This window comes from Gossypium hirsutum, chromosome D07 (genome assembly GCF_007990345.1).
Source record: "Gossypium hirsutum isolate 1008001.06 chromosome D07, Gossypium_hirsutum_v2.1, whole genome shotgun sequence".
In the NCBI taxonomy this organism is placed as follows: Eukaryota; Viridiplantae; Streptophyta; class Magnoliopsida; order Malvales; family Malvaceae; genus Gossypium; species Gossypium hirsutum.
The window spans coordinates 46,424,467-46,441,717 of NC_053443.1; the positions used below are offsets into that span (position 1 = coordinate 46,424,467).

The 17,251-nt window shown below is 32.8% G+C and overlaps 2 protein-coding genes across 2 annotated transcripts; one reads left to right on the forward strand and one right to left on the reverse strand.

Annotated features, from left to right (window-relative positions):
* The first annotated feature begins 4,270 nt into the window (after positions 1-4,270).
* Positions 4,271-7,261, forward strand: LOC107954816 (glutamine synthetase cytosolic isozyme 1). Its single transcript, XM_016890502.2, has 12 exons — positions 4,271-4,465; positions 4,775-4,814; positions 4,911-5,014; positions 5,089-5,137; positions 5,246-5,352; positions 5,426-5,513; positions 5,855-5,983; positions 6,062-6,136; positions 6,310-6,363; positions 6,466-6,503; positions 6,607-6,766; positions 6,847-7,261. The coding sequence occupies exons 1-12, from the start codon at positions 4,392-4,394 to the stop codon at positions 6,997-6,999; spliced, it is 1,071 nt and encodes a 356-aa protein (XP_016745991.1). The 5' UTR covers positions 4,271-4,391; the 3' UTR covers positions 7,000-7,261.
* Positions 7,262-7,440: 179 nt separating this feature from the next.
* On the reverse strand, positions 7,441-10,524 carry LOC107954814 (receptor-like protein 7). Its single transcript, XM_016890501.2, has one exon. It carries the CDS (start codon positions 10,522-10,524, stop codon positions 7,441-7,443), a length of 3,084 nt encoding a protein of 1,027 aa, XP_016745990.2.
* Positions 10,525-17,251: the final 6,727 nt, after the last annotated feature.

Consider the following 17,251-nt stretch of genomic DNA (forward strand, 5'->3'; position numbering starts at 1 on the left):
TTTAATATTATTTAATTTTTTATAATTTAATTAATATTTTTTATAATAGTCGGTAGATCGAGTGTTACAATGTTTTATTCGTAATCTACCTGGTCTTCCATCACCGTTGATTGAAAATTACTTGAGGGAAGTGGGTTTTTAGCACGTGGCCAATACAGGCCGGGGGGGTGTAAGTTGGACCCGAAACTCATCAGCGCGTTTGTGGAGAGGTGGATACCCGAGACACACACATTCTATCTTCCATGTGGGGAGTGTACCATCACTTTGGAGGACGTGCAGTTACATGTGGGGTTACCGGTGGATGGGTCCGTACTCACCAGGTCCGCTCAATCTGCTGATTGGGGAGCCATATGTTACGATATTTTGGGTGTGATTCCGAATATTATTTAAGGAGGCCGAATCGATATGGGCTAGTTACAAGAGACATTCTCGGTGTTGGGGGATAATTCGATTGAAGTACAAACATTACGATATGCTCGGTGTACATCCTTCAGATTCTCGAAGGTTATCTGATGTTGGACAAGTCATGAAGCCTCGTACATTTGACGTGGCTGTTGAAACTCATCAATTTTAGAGCGGCTGGTGAACTCAGTTGGGGGTTTGCCGTGTTGGCGACATTATATTGGGAGATGTGTTGGGTGATGCAACGAAATAAAATCAAAATCGGAGGTTGCCTCTCACTGCTACAATCATAAGTTTGGTTTCGCTTTCAATTTTTACGTCCTCGAGTGGACCACTTGTATACATTCCCACTTGTAACAAGGTAAAATTTGTATTAGATTTTACAATTATTAAATAGATTTAAAATAAAATATTATGCTAAAATTTTATTTAAATTGGTGGAACCATTCGCCGAGTTATAGGGGAATACCTACCGCTCTTGAAGATATACAGCTTCTATTAGACCAACGGTCGGAAGCGCATGTAAGTATTTGTTTCATTTTGAACTATATATACATAACATAGTAGATTTCTTATTTCGTATTTAGTATTATGTATATAACTAATATTTTTATCACGTTCAAATAGTTTCAATAGACACCATACAAGGATCCAGTAATTCAGGCAGCAATTCTAGATAAATTCCTATAGAATCCGAACATCTAACACGTTAGGGTCCCATTGGTCAACTACGCTACTGTCGAGATGCATCAGACGGATAGAATGTTGTGGCAATTCAGATTCCGACAACCGATTCCCGTGGCACCTGAGGTGCTCGATGATGAGCACAAAATCGATTTACAGCGATTGGATACGCATAGGTCGCTCTTCTACTAAGAATATATTGAAATATGGAAAAATCTATACGATAATATACCTACTTGCGAACCGATTATCATTCCAGAGTTAGCGTGCGATCCAGATTACATGTCATGGTTTAGATCTATGGCAAGCCACATTTGGTTTTGGAATAGGAGAGACGTCATGAAATCCATGTCGAAAGGGAACGACGGGGCCCTTTAAATCCAAAGATAAGAGATGGCGAGGCGCGCCCATCAACAGCATCCAAGTAATCAACGGCCCCAATAGAGCAAGCGACGATGCCCACACCACATCCTTTCAGATTATGCAATGTGTGTATCCTAACCCTTATGTGTATCATTTTTCCATTCTTATGCCAGGTTGGAATGTATGGCTCGGTGCATCTCATTTCTTGATGACTCTGAGTCAATCGATGATATATAGGCCACCGTCGTAGGATGGACCACACGAGGCACCTTCGGGGAGCTCAACTCATTTCCAATCCCCATCGCCTTATGAGATTCAGGCCGGTTACGCTCATTGGCCGTGGGTGATGCAAACACCTCCGCGATCTTTGTTCTATCAAGATGGGTTAGCTTCCCAACACCCAAAACCAGAAGCTAATCCCAGACAACCACAACCCCGGTCGGAAGCTGAATCAAGAAGAAATTCAAAGCGTAACCGTCAACCATCCCCATGTGGCACTGATTCTGATTAGTACATGCATTGATTTATTTTTGAATATTTTTGTACAAATTATTTTTATATTGTTTCATTAAATAAAATGGAAGTTCTTTTGAATATTTTTGTACAAATTATTTTTATATGGTTTTATTTAATAAAATAAAAGTTATTTTGAATATTTTTATACAACTTATTTTTATATTATTTCATTTAATAAAATAGAAGTTGTTTTGAATATTTTTGTACAAATATATTACTGACTATGTATCCTACTTAAAGCGTTTTTTTTAAAAAAATCCATCTAGTCAAAATAATTTTTTCAGAACACATCATGTCAAATTTATTTTTTCAAAATACATATTGTCAAAAGTATTTTTCCCATAACAATGCTTAGCAATTAAAAAAAATTAAACCCTAAAACCCTAAACAATTAAAAACCTAATACCCTAATTTAATTTCTTAATCTCTATCGAACCCTAAAACTCTAAACAAGTAAAAACATAATTCCCTAATTTAATTTTTTCCAAACCCTAATCAAACTCAAAAACCCTAAACCTAGGTCCTAATTTGCAAATAACCCAGTGCAGATTATACAGCCAAAAGCGCGCCCACGTCAGCGTGCTTTTAACTGACACAAGGAAAAAAAGCGCTGACATGGAAGTATTTTTCTGGGTTTCCCCCTAAAAATGTGTCCATGTTAATGTATTTTTGAGTTTTCGGTCCATACCCTTTATTATTTTTTGAAACATCCCATTTCCATAAATAATTTCGGAAATGAGCATTTATTGGTACTAACCTCGATATTAAAGGATTATATTTTTATTTATTTTTATTACAAAGTCAGGAGGGGATTAGATCACTTGGTCATTGAGATATCAATAAAAAATTTATAAAATAATCATTTTAACCCTCCGTTTAATTTTTCATATTTTTTAGCCATTAATTTACGTTTTATGTCAAATCACCCCAAAATGAATAGAAAAGCTAATGTTTTTTAAATTTTGCTGATGTGGCATACACGTGGATGACATGCAAGCATTTAATTATTTTTTAAATTTAAAAATTTTAAAAATATATAAAAATTATTTTTAAAAAATAAAAATCATTAAATTTATTAAAAAGTATAAAAAATATTTTTTAACATTTTAAAACATTAATTAAATGTTGACATGCCATCCATGTGCAATTCACGTGTATGCCACATCAGCAAAGCTTAAAAACATTAAATTTTCCATCTATTTTGAGGTAATTTGACAAAAAAATACAAGTTTAAAGGCTAATAAAAAAATTAAATGGAAGGCTAAAATGACTTTTTATAAAGTTAGAGAACCCAAATAAATCATTATGCGTTAAAAATTTTAACTAATACTCTTTTATATTGTTGACAAATCTCTATTATTGAAATTTAGAAATTGACTCTATTAATAATATATATTATTGATTAAAGTATAGTGTTGTCAAAATTAAAATGAGAATCAGTGATTCGTCGAATTTAAACTGTATGATAAGAGATATACAATTTTTTATGAATGGAAGAGTTATGGTTTTTTTATATTTTTATTTAATTATTGTTGAATTGAAATTGAATAATTTAAGTAAACCTAATTAATTATAATATGTTCACATTAATAAATTTATAGATTTTGTTCACCATTATTTATTTCCTTCGTCTCAGAGTCATGAAGATAACCAAAGGAGGCAAGCTTATGAAAACGAAATTAGAGAATAAATAAATAAATAAAGGATTCAATTTTAATTTAATGATATGATGATAGATTTAAGGATTCAAAATTTTTTATTTTCAATTTGGCTATTATTATTTTAGTTAAATTTGATGATCAATTTTTTAAAAATAGTTAAATTTGACAACTAATCTTTTGAAAAAAAATTGAATTAGATTTTTTAACGAAAATACTGATTAAACCATTAAATTTTAAATTTAATAACCCGCATGATAATTCACATTTATTTTATATAATTTTTTAAATTTTTTAAAATTTTAAATTATTTATTAAAATGATGTACAAATGAACTGAGTTAAAAACATAAAAGCCAAATGGATAAAAAAAAATATAAATATTAAAAATTAATTAGAATTTGTAAAAGGAAAGGGATTAGACGGTAAATTAACCTCTAAGCAGCTGGATTTTTCTGACTAGTTACAAGATTCCTTTCCACAGCGATAATTACGGTTTGTGCCCAATTTTTTTTAATACTATAAAAAGAATCTAAAATATTTTAATTCCTTTTCTTTATTGAAAAATATATTCACGAAATTAATTACTTAACCCAAAAAAAAAAGTGTAAAAAAGAAATTATAAAGCAACACATTCAACAGTCGCAGCTGCCAACCGCACTATAAAAGGCAATGTATGAAGCAACCTTCTTCCCAGTCTTCATCTTCTTCTTTGTTTGCCACAGAGTATTGAGAAAACTCTCTTTGTTTCAATCCCTTATTTGCTAATATGTCGCTTCTTACAGATCTTGTTAACCTTAATCTCTCCGACTGCACTGACAAAATCATTGCTGAATACATATGGTCGGTCTCCAAGCCAAAAAATCACTTCAAATATCTCATTAATATGCTTAACTTAATGTTACCGTCAATGGATGCTTCTCTTTTTGGTTTCTAGTTTCTTTTGTTCATTCTCTGTTTCAAGAATGTTCCAGTTTCTAAGTTAATAACTGTGTCTTTTCGTGAATATATTTGTAACTTAAAAGAGTTCAAAATATTAGCTTTTGATCATCTAAAAGATGGTTAAGTTTTGGTAACTTTTGTTATCGTTTCAGCTTTCTCTGGAAACTATTGTTTTTTTTCTTATATGTTTATTTTTTGTTTGTTGAATAGGATTGGTGGATCTGGGATGGACCTCAGAAGCAAAGCAAGGGTAATTGATTTTTTGCCTCTTCTTTTGGAAGCTTTTGGTTTTCATTACTTTCTAATAATATATCAAGTTTTTATTTTTTATTTTGGTTATTTAAAGACACTTTCTGGTCCTGTAAGCGACCCTTCAAAGCTACCCAAATGGAATTATGACGGTTCCAGCACAGGTCAAGCCCCTGGTGAAGATAGTGAAGTGATCCTATAGTATGTTTTCTTTGCTTCTTTGGCTTTCTCTTATATTTCTCCTGTTTATTGATTTTATTATTTTTATCATCAAGTCCTCAAGCTATCTTCAAAGACCCATTCAGGAGGGGCAACAATATTCTTGTAAGTTTCTGTTTCATCTTTTGGGCTAAAAAAAAAATGAAATTTTTGGAGTGATGATTTGCATATATCATGGAATTGATTTTCTTTGAACTCTAATGATTGAGTCAGGTTATGTGCGATGCTTACACACCAGCTGGTGAGCCCATCCCCACAAACAAGAGATGCAACGCTGCCAAGATATTTAGCCATCCCGGTGTTGCTGCGGAAGAGCCCTGGTAGTCCTATTTCCAATGATAGGTTAAACTATTTTCCAGCTGTGCGAGTTAATGTTGATTTGCTTTGAAACAGGTATGGAATTGAGCAAGAGTACACCCTGTTGCAGAAAGATGTTAAGTGGCCAATTGGATGGCCTCTTGGTGGCTACCCTGGACCTCAGGTACTCTTTTCTTTCTTTCATTCAAAGCAATGTTCAGAAATCTCCCCTGAAAGTCAAACTGTTGGAATGATGTATGTTGAACTTAGACGACTTGTAGTTGTTGATTCAATCCATCGTGCTTCAAAGGTTATTTTTAGAGGATTTATGTAAGTTTACAGATGTCAAGTTGGTACAGATTCCCCTTCAGAAACGACATACAAATTTACTTTCAAATGTCACCATGTGGACGGATGATATTACTAGCACGTGATTGCTCTTTTTTACTTGCCTTGAACATGTATGTTTTAAGAAAGATAAAAACCTTGGGTATGATTTTGTTTTTTGGGTTATTTTGTTGACAGGGTCCTTACTATTGCGGTGTTGGTGTGGACAAAGCCTATGGGCGTGACATTGTAGATTCTCATTACAAAGCATGTTTATATGCTGGGATTAATATCAGTGGCATCAATGGAGAAGTGATGCCCGGACAGGTAGAATGATTGCATAATACTCTGCTATGTTTCTCAGTTATTATGTTTAAGCTTAATCTGTCTTCATCTTTTTAACAGTGGGAATTTCAAGTTGGTCCGGCGGTTGGCATTTCTGCCGGAGATGAGTTGTGGGTTGCACGTTACATTTTGGAGGTAATCTAGCATGCTTGAGTTAAGATTACTCAAACCCGGGTCCTTGGTCATCACATCCACACGAGTATTGGACACAAATACTTGAAGAAAAATGAAAAATCAGAGTGACATAGTTATCAAGAGGTTTGCTTCAACTCTTTTAAGTTAATTTGATCTATGTTTGTGAATTACAGAGGATTACAGAGACTGCTGGAGTGGTGCTCTCCTTTGATCCTAAGCCAATTCAGGTTAGACTTGTTGGTTCCATTAGCTTTTCTTTTGCTCCATATCAACAAGCGGTCTTAGTCTTACAGTTTTTTTTTTTTTTTTTGAATGTTGTTTGATCCCAGGGAGACTGGAATGGTGCCGGCGCTCACACAAATTACAGGTACCATTTGAATTTACTTTGAGAAGTTCATGGAAGAAACTGATTAATTAAGTACTTTTTATTATCGTTATTTCCTAATTGTGAAGTTCATATGATGTTTTAGTACGAAGTCCATGAGAAGTGATGGAGGCTACGAGGTTATCAAGAAAGCAATTGAAAAGCTTGGGCTAAGGCACAAAGAACACATTGCTGCCTATGGAGAAGGCAATGAGCGTCGTCTCACCGGCCGGCACGAGACCGCCGACATCAACACTTTCTTATGGGTAAAAAAATGAAACCACCTTTGACATCTTCTATATAACATCATAATATCTGATTTCTCTGGATTGTTTACATCCAATAGGGTGTTGCAAACCGTGGGGCATCAATTCGTGTTGGGCGAGACACTGAGAAAGCCGGAAAAGGGTATTTCGAAGACAGGAGGCCAGCATCGAACATGGATCCGTATGTTGTCACGTCCATGATTGCAGAAACCACCATCCTGTGGAAACCATGAGGGGAAGCCCATGTTTGGGATGCTGTTTCCATGGTAGAAAGAAAGGAAAGAGCCAAAGTGTTTGGTTTGTTCCCCTCCAGTAGGATACACTCATTTCATTGCACTTAGTAATTAGGTCAGGTCATGGTTGCCCTTGCTTGGAATTGAGGTAGAAAGGGTTGTTTCTACTGCTTTCTTGCAATTACGGTTAATCTTGTGTTAAATAAATGAGAATGCTTTTATTATTATTATTATTAATGAAGGGCTAGATTTTGAGTTTCAATATCACCTATTTGTTTCTCTTTGTTTTATTACACTAATTTAAGAAACAAAAACTAAGTATAAAATTTTCAATGTATAAAACTTGAAGAATTACCTTCAACAAACATAAAATTGTATAAACCCAAAATGAAAAATAAGGAAGTTAAAAGCATAGGAAGGAAGAACTATGAGGTAGTAAATTCAGTAGTTCCAGGGAACCTTTTTCCAAACAGAAATCCAGGAGAAGCCGTACCAATTAGATCCATTCCAACTATTACTCACTACCCACTTCCCCAACACCCTCCTGAGCCAGCCGTATTTCCATGCGTTGAAGTTCCATCCTAGTGACATTCCAAGTATCAGTCCACCTCCATATCCTGTCAATACTATTTTCCATCCAAACTTTATCACGCTCGACATTCCTTCATCTTCGGCTTCATCCCAACCCAAATGAGTCGATGCTGGAACCTCAGGATTTCCACAGGTTTCTGTCAAAGGGTACCCACACAATCCTGAATTTCCTTCATATGAATCGTTGTTAAATGTATTAAACTGTGCTCCTTGAGGTACTGCCCCTTCAAGCTTGTTATAAGACACGTTGAAGACTACAAGGAAGTTAAGTTTGGATAGCTGGGGAGGGATTTTTCCCCACAGCTTATTTCGAGAAAGGTCCAAAGATTCAAGGTTCGAAAGTTCCCCCAAAGATAATGGAATTCTACCACTGAGTTTGTTGTTTGACAAGTTAAGCATACGAATCAGCTTCAACTCACCAATGGCTTCTGGGATTTCACCTTCCAACTCGTTGCTTGACAAATCAATAGCTGAGATGGAATCTGGAACGTTCTCATATTTCAGGTTCCGGCCTTTCATTGCCAATGTAACTGCGTAATTGTAATAATCATACCACACATATTCTCTGTTCTGGAAGCTTGTGTTTGCCAACATGTAGGGTGACAACAAGTTGGTACCGTGAACTTTCATGGCATTCCAAATATTGAAGTAGTCAGACGGCAACTTACCTCTTAAATGATTGTTGGAGAGGTCAATTACTTGCAACTTGGAGAAGTCTGATTTGGTCTGAGGTTTCCCTATCACACCATGCAATCTGTTGGATTTCAAGGTGAGAACCTTGAGTTTTGGAAGACCACCTAACCAATGAGGAAAGCTGTCATTTATCAGATTGTTCCCAAGAATTAGTTCCTCTAATTGCGTACAATGGGCTAGTGATCTTGGAATTTTCCCTTGCAACTGATTTTGGCTCAAGTCCATCATTGTTAACCTGCAGTTCTTGGTATATGTTGGAGGAATAGCACTGATGAAGTGGTTACTTTGAAGGCTGAGAACTTGAAGAGAGTTAGTCAGATTGGCCAAGCATGGCGGCAGAGTCCCAGTCATATTGTTATTGGACAAATCCAAGACAACTAGAGAAGGAAGATTGCAGAACATTGGTTCGATTTCTCCCGACAGCATGTTATTTGAGACTTTATAGGATCTGATGGAAGGCGGTGGATGGGGCAATGATCCTTGCAACATGTTGGATTCAAGGTTGAAATCCTTCAAGTTACTCCATGGAAGAACTGCAGGAAGCTTCTGAAATATATATCCTGTCAGAGAATTGAAGCCCAAATTTAAGTACTGGAGATTTTGTTTTCCCACGCCCCAGAACCAATTTGGGATTTGGCCATGAATTTTGTTCTCAGCAAGTTCCAAAACCTCCAACTCATCTTGACTACGTAGAAAACTTGGGAACTCAGATAAGTTGCATGAAGCCAATCCTAGGAGCTTCAACTTTGGAGGAGCGACATTGATGCTGACATTGGTGAGCAAGGACAAGTAGTTACCTGAAAGTTGGAGTCTGGTGAGAGCTTTAAGCTCAAGAAAGGACTGCAACTTGAGAGTTCCATTTAGATTATTTGTATGCAGATAAAGAAGCTCAAGATTCTGGAGGTTGAAGATTGATTCTGGTATGGGACCACCCAGATCATTGTCCTGGAATTTTATCCTAGTTAGCTTGGTGAGGCTTCCAATCCAGGGTGGGATCTGACCATCTAGTCCATTGCCATAAAGATATAACCAAGTGATTTGGGTCAAATTTTGGAGAGACGGTGGGATTTGGCCAGTTAAATTGGCTTTGGACAAGTCCAAGTATGTGAGATTGGTTTGTGTACCAAACCAAGACAAGTTTCCCTGGACGAAACTGTTGGTGGCAAGGGACAGATAAAAAAGCTGAGTAAGGTTGGATAAGGAAGAAGGGATCTGCCCCGAAAATTTATTATCAGACAAATCCAAAGTATGCAGTTGATTTAGGTGTCCAATTGAAGAAGGAATAGGTTGGGAAAAGTTGTTATAAGAAAAATCAAGATATTTGAGTTGAGTAAGGCCACCAAGTGAGTACGGTAGCTTCCCAAAAAAATGGCAGTGGCTAATGTCCAAATATTCCAAGGACTTGAAGTTCCCGATCGACTCCGGCAGCTGTCCTGAAAACCTCGTGTTTGCTAACCTTAATATCAAAAGTGATTGATTTTCCTGAACATCAGGTAAAGATCCACTAAGTTCCTGATTGGACTCCAGGCTGAGACACTCAAGATTTGGTAACTCAAAAACTGCAGTGGGAAACTTACCACGCAAGTCACAGTTTGATAGTATCAAAGCTGTCAATGAATAAAAATTTGCTAACATATTAGGTACTGAGGAAGAAATTGTGACATCAGCGAGATAAAGTTGTCTGAGATTGGTTAAGTTGTGAAGCAGAGACCTCAACCCTGGTTTCCAAAGCTTCAATGAGTTTCCCGAAAGACTAAGAAGCTCTAGTTTTGATAGCTCTAGGATTTCCAATGGGACTTGACCAGAAAAGTTGGAGAAAGAAAGGTCCAGATACGTCAGGTTTGAGAGGTTGTTGATCCCTGAAGGGATTTCAGAGTTAATGAAGACATTGTCAGCAAGACTAAGGCGTTGCAGGTGACGAAGACGGAAGAGGGTGGTGTTGGAATTGATTGAACCATAAAGATAACTGCTATTAAGTTCGAGGACGACTACATGACCGGTGATGTTGTCGCACTCCACCCCATTCCATGAACAACAATCAACACTTGGGTCCTCCACATTCCAGTATTCGGTTTTCGGATAGGCATGGGGACTGCTTGAGGCAGAATGTTTGATGATAAAGCTTTGCTTGAAATGCAACAACGCTGAGCGCTCATCAGGGTGACACAAGGGCTCTACTGAACAAACTAGAGAAAACAATAGGAGTAAAGCAAGCAGGATGAGGTGAAAAGCTGAGCCCATAGTAAAAAAAGTGAATGGATTTGCCATGAAAATGAGTTGGTTACTGACTATTTATTGAGAATCGAATTGGTTCCACGACTTGGATACGTGAAGACTATGCTTAGAGTCTTAAATTTGTTTGTCGATGGACCATGTCAAAATTCCAAAAAGGTAGTGACACTGTGCAGTTGCCATGCCTACCAAACACCTTCTTAAGATCGTATCATATTCCTATCAATTCAAATCAAGTTGTTCACTTTAGCATGTTACACGTTTAAACAACTTTTGCCGATCACTATTCATTTTAACCACAATAGACTTAGTCAATTTTTTTTTTTGGCAGTGGTCAAATTTTGATTTTAATTTCTAGACTACACCCAAATTTAAAATTACATAATAATAATTAAATTTTAATTTTAATCTCTTGCTACACATGTATATATATTAATTTTTAATATAATTTGATATAAATAGAATTATATATCAAAAAGTTGTCACGTATAGTGGATGTATAAACATATTTGATTAAATATTAAGTATAAATAATTGAGGTCCGACATCTTTTTTCCGTATTGAAACCGTCAATCTGTAAAAATTATATTTGTTAAATATAATGTCTGTCTGTGATGTATTATAGGTTATAGTGGCAAAGAATCTTTGGACCCAATCTTGAAGCAAATACAGTAGGTTACATGGACCCTTGGATTTGCCGTGAAAATGGGAGGAAGATGCCTACTTTATTATTATCATTATTCTAAAACTTTAATAAGTTAATAATAAATTAATTTAATTAATAATATTTAGTTATTTAAGGAAAAAATGTTGTTTACCAAAATCTATTTGTAATGATGTCATTTTCTATTAATGAATTTTGCTTAGCAAAATATATATGCTTTTTAAAAAAAATTAAAAAATAAATACAAATAATTAAACTATTATGAATATCTTATTAGGTGGATGCCCATCAAGATAAAGATAATTTTTGATATACTTTAAAATCTAATAGTCATTAGAAGTTGATCTCTATTTCATTTATACTTCTTATGCCTATAAATAGAGACTTTTGAGAGGATTTATAAATATTTCGATTGATCAATAAAATTTACTCTCTCTTTTTCTCTCCATTTTCTTTGTTCTTTACTTTCTGTCTTTTATTTTATAACATGTTATAAGCATGATTCTCTTTTATTTTATAATACGGTCACTCTAAATCTGTTGCTTAAGTTGTTGTCAACTGCCTTCTAGAGCTATTACAATTTTAGTGTTCAATTGAGGCCTGCGCATTATGGGTAATTATTAGAGCCTTTAACCACTCAGTGCTAGTGATAATAGCTAGGGTGATGACAATAATGTTAAATATCTTTAGGTATATTTTACTATGATTTATTTATTATATCATGTTTATTATTATTGGAGACTAATCATGACAACATGAATAGATGGATCCTGATTTGAAATCCACGAATATTTGCGATGGTGATTATGAAATAAAAAAAATCTATTGGGACATTTATAAGTTCGTCCTAGTAAATCTATTGCATTTTCCCCGAAGTGAACACAATCATAAAAGAAAATAAAAACCAATATTGTTTCAATATTTAGTAGTATAAAATTAGTTGAAAGCTCCAGAAGAGCTAATATATTAATATCTTGTGATGGTTAATCCATTGGTTTTAAAATATATTCATAATGGATCTCATATTGAGATTGTGAATGAGAAAAATATTATATCTCATATGAATCAAAAGAGGATTGAATTATTGATTACTCTTGTTATTAAATTGAATTGATTATGACTATCTTTGTGATATCTTTTTGTCATCATCTCCATTAAGGAATTGAAAGTAAAATATTTGAATGAGAAAGATCTACTTTTGAGTAATAGAATATGATAATTCTATCTAAAACTCGTTATGGTTGGATGCACTTGAAGTTGCAAAATTTTTTTTAAAAAAACTATGAGTATAACTATACAGTATTCAAAATAAGTTCTCAACAAAAATTACGTCGAAAACTGTTACTGATGAGAACTTGCAAGAGAGAAAACTTATGTATGAAAAGTCATTGGTTATATATCTATTGTACACCTGGAAAATAAGATTCACTCTCAAAGTTTGCTATTAATAGATTTTGATTGGATTCAAAGTCTAATACTCGAGTTTAATTTGCTTACTTATTGATAAAATCGTCAAGACTAGAAAAAAAGATTTTGGCATATTCCCTAAAGCAAATATTGCATATAATTGTTTCAAATTTATATTTATTTTGTTGACTTAGTGATATGATAGACTTTAGATTGATTTAGACATTTCCAATAGTAAATGTCACAATAGTACTTATAAGTAGATACAAAGTAAAAGGAATGTCAGTAAAATTATCAATTTGTCATAATTTATATTGACATTATTCGTACAATTGAAATGCATGTTAAAGTAAACTAGAAGTTTACTGATACAAATACATTTACTACTTGGCTTGACCAGTTAGACCATCCTAGATCATATATGTGAAAATTAATTGAGAATTAATATGGACATTCATTAAAGAACCAGAAGATTCTTTAATTTAAAAAATTTTCATTTGTTTCTTGTTCTTAATGAAAATTACTTATTAGAAACTTACTAGCTAAAGTTGAGATTTAATGTCTTACATTTCTGAATTAAATATGGACCAATTCATCCACCATGTGGATGGTTTTAAAATTATATGATTTTGGTAGATGCATTTACAAATTAATCACATATGTGTTATCAACTTGTAACCTGTCATTTGCAAGATTGATTGTTTAAATAATTAATTTCAGATCATGCAATTAAAACAATTCATCTTACTAATATTGATGAGTTTATATCTCAGTCTTTTATTAATTGAGTTTTTTTTTTTGTAAAAGTTTGTTATTTATGTGCATAATGATTTAGATAAATTATTGATTGAACACCTCTGATTAATATCTAAAACATTACTTATGAGAACTAAACTTCTTATTTCAACATGAGATTATGTTAATTTATGTGTTGTATGCATCAAGCCAATGAGTTATAACTGCTCACCATGACAATTGATTTTTGGTTAAGAGCTAAATATTTCTCATCTTTAATTTTTTGTATGTGTATATGTTCCAATTTCCACAAGAAAGATAAGTGAATACTAAAAGAAAGTTGGGAATATATATTAATTACGAGTCTCCTTGTATTATTATATGTTTTAAATGTATTGGAGATTCAATTATGACATGATTTGTGATTACTATTTTGATTTGATAGTTTTCCCGATATTAGGGGGAGAGAAATAATAACTTATAATGAGTTAGGGGGAGAGTAATTTGAACCAAAAGTTCAACAAGGATAACTTATGACAAGTTCCAAATATGAAAATTCTCATAAAAGAAAATAATAAATCTAGATGGTCATATCATGAAGACGGGTGCTCCAGAAGAGACCCAAGACATAACTAATAAGCAAAACCTCCGAAGAGATTCAGGTACCTGAAATTGAAGATTAAAATAGTGAAAATAAGAGATCTCGATAAGTTATGTCATTTGAGAAAATGTCGAACCAATAATAAAAATGGTCGACAATGGTTTTGCATGTAATTTTATTGTTGAAATAATGAAATAAAAGGAGGATCTTGAATAAATCTATTGAGAAATATAGATATGGAATAGATTGGTCAAAATAGAAAGACTCAACTCAAATTCGTGGAGTTTTTAGACCAGCAGTCCAAATATCTAAAGGTATAAAGCTAGTGAGGGTACAAATGAAGTAGTTTTGCAAAAAACAGAATAAAAATATGAAGTTTTTCACTAAGTCTTGTCATTGATTATTAAAAGATATAATATTATTTTATGATGGATACAATAACTTTTAGATATATTATTAAACTGATAGTTCATAAAAAAAATTAATTTGCGTCTAATGGTTGTTGTTACAACCTTTTTATGAATCACTATATAGTAAAGTTTACATTAAAATCCTTAAAGGATTTAGAATGCTAGAAGCATATTGATATTATCGAGAAATTGTTCATTTATATGAATTGAAATAATTGGACATATATGGTAAATTTGACTTAGTGAATAATAGTTGAAGGAGGATTATAGAATGATCCAAAATACCTATTTGTGTTTTTATAGAAGAATCATGATTACAATTTGTTATAATTATTGTTGAAACTCCTGAAAAGATCAAAATATGTTCTCCAAATTTTCTCTCACTCATGACTTTTAAAAGAATGGTGATATAAATTTGAAAATCTAGTATTCAATATTGAATACGTAGAATATGTGATATTATGTTATATTTTCATGAAGGGGAGTAAATACGTGCTGTAACCCTTTTTCCTTAACGAGGCAATTTCAAATAGAAGATTATATACTCTTTTTCCTTCATTAGGTTTTTATCCTACAGGGTTTTTCCTAATAAAGTTTTAACGAAGCACATTATTTACCAATGGACATCCAAGGGGGAGTGTTATGAATATCTTATTAGGTGGATGTCAATCAAGATCAAGATAAGTTTTTATGTACTTTACATTCTAATAGTCATTAGAATTAGATCTCTACTTCATTTATACTTCTTATGCCTATAAATAGAGACTTTAGAGAAGCTTTGTAAATATTCCAATTGATCAATAAAATACACTTTCTCTTTTGCTCTCTCATTTTCTTTGTTCTTTACTTTCTGTCTTTTATTTTATAACATAAACATAATTTTGTATAGATGTTATAGATATTGTTGGGATCCATTTCAAAATTGTTTTGCTAGGTGTTACTAACAATTTCAACAGTAAAAGACTTGGTCAAGAAAATTAATTTATTTTTGCCAAAAAGTGAGAAAAGAAAAGAATCACTCTAGTGTAATGTTAGAACTTGGGTGCAATGTTAGCGCATTACATTTTAAAGAAGAAAATATAAGCTTGAATATTAGAGAGTAAATTGTCGGTGTAGCCTTAATCCTTTAACTTTGAACATAGTCCATAAAACGGACGTAAAAAATATAAAAACACAAATTATTACTATTATTATTTGTATTTCTTAGGTTTAATGTACACTTTAATTCCTAAAGTACCGCTTTTCTATAACATCCTCAAAATTCCTTGGTCGAAAATAATATGAGATAGATTTTAAGTGAAATAAGATATAAAAAAGTAAATGATAAGGGATGTTAGAGAAAAATAAAATAAGAAATATGTTGTGAAATATTAATTTGAGCTAGGGACTAAATCATAAAAATATGAAAAGGTATGTGGTCTAAGTGTAAATATTTAACAAGTGAGGGTTAAAGTATAGATATGAAAAAGTTGAAAGGTCAATAATACAAATATCTTAAAGGTGACAGAGTCTAGAAAATAAGAATAAGGACTAAATTGAATAAATGGAGAACTATGAGGGACTAAATCATAATTTTACCAAATTAAGTGATGATTCAAGGATGAAATTTTTAAAGATTATAAAGGACAAAATGGTCAATTAGAATGAGAAAGAATTCTAGAGTGTAATGATGACACAAGAGATATTTCAATGATATTTTTAATTAAATAATTAGATAAATGTTATAATATTAATATTTTATTATGAAAATTTTAATATAAAAAGGGAGGAAAAATGAAGAGAAAACATCATCTTTCCATATTCCAACATGAGTGAGAGGGTTAGAGAAGAAAGTTTCATTTTTCTTACAATTTGGACTGACTCCATGATTAACTAATTGCAAATTACTGGAACGATGCATCTAGACATAATTGCAATCACTAAAGCCTAATTGTATATGTCCGATTAGTCCCCCTGCTAGCTCAACAAAAACTCGATCGGACTACACTTGAATTATAAGAAAATTCTACGACTTTGGGAATAATTTAATTGAGCCGATTTTTCGATGTGGAATTAAATTAGGTGGTCGTAAGAATTGTTCAACTAGAGTTAAAGAATTTTCTTGAAAAATTAATTTGAAAAATCTAAGTAATTTTTAGAAAAATTAATTTTGATCAAGTAAAATTAAATTAATCAAATTAATTAAAATTAATATGATATTTTTGGAATTTAATTTTCAAATAAGACAATTGGCCCAATATGTAATTGAACTTGAAAGTTGGATCTGACATCGTAAATTGTGCTTGGAAGCCCAAAATAAAGACCAAAACCCAAAAACTGGTCGAACCGGGCTTGGTATGTGAAACTGGCCAATGTTCCAACTGGTGGCAAGACTAGACCGGTCGGGTCATCGTTGACCCAGACCAGACCGACAGTAGCCGAATCGGCTTGGGGTGTTGTAAAGGTGTCACACCTGCATCACTAGATACTGCAGTGCCAATGGCTATGAAGAGGGCATCCCGATGGCCGACGACGGTTGGTCGTTGGTGGTTGAGTAGTGGAAGAGTTACATTCATACTAGAATTCCATCAGAGAATTTGATTTTAGATTAATTATTTCAAAAATAATATTATTTTAATAATTTAATGTTTAATTTAATTTAATACTTATCTAAATAGTATTTTATTAATTTAATATTAAAGTGATTATCTTAATATTAAATTTAATTTAATGTTTATCTTGTAGATAAATATTCTATTATTTTAATAAGATTTAATATTAAATTTAATCTAATATTTATCAAAATAAATATTCGATTAAATTTAATATTAAAGTGATTAAATTAATCATTGTTGAACTCTCTAAACTCTTCCTATATAAAGAGGCCTTGGGTCATTATTTTTACACACACTTGAATTTAAGAGAAAGTTGTAAAGAGAA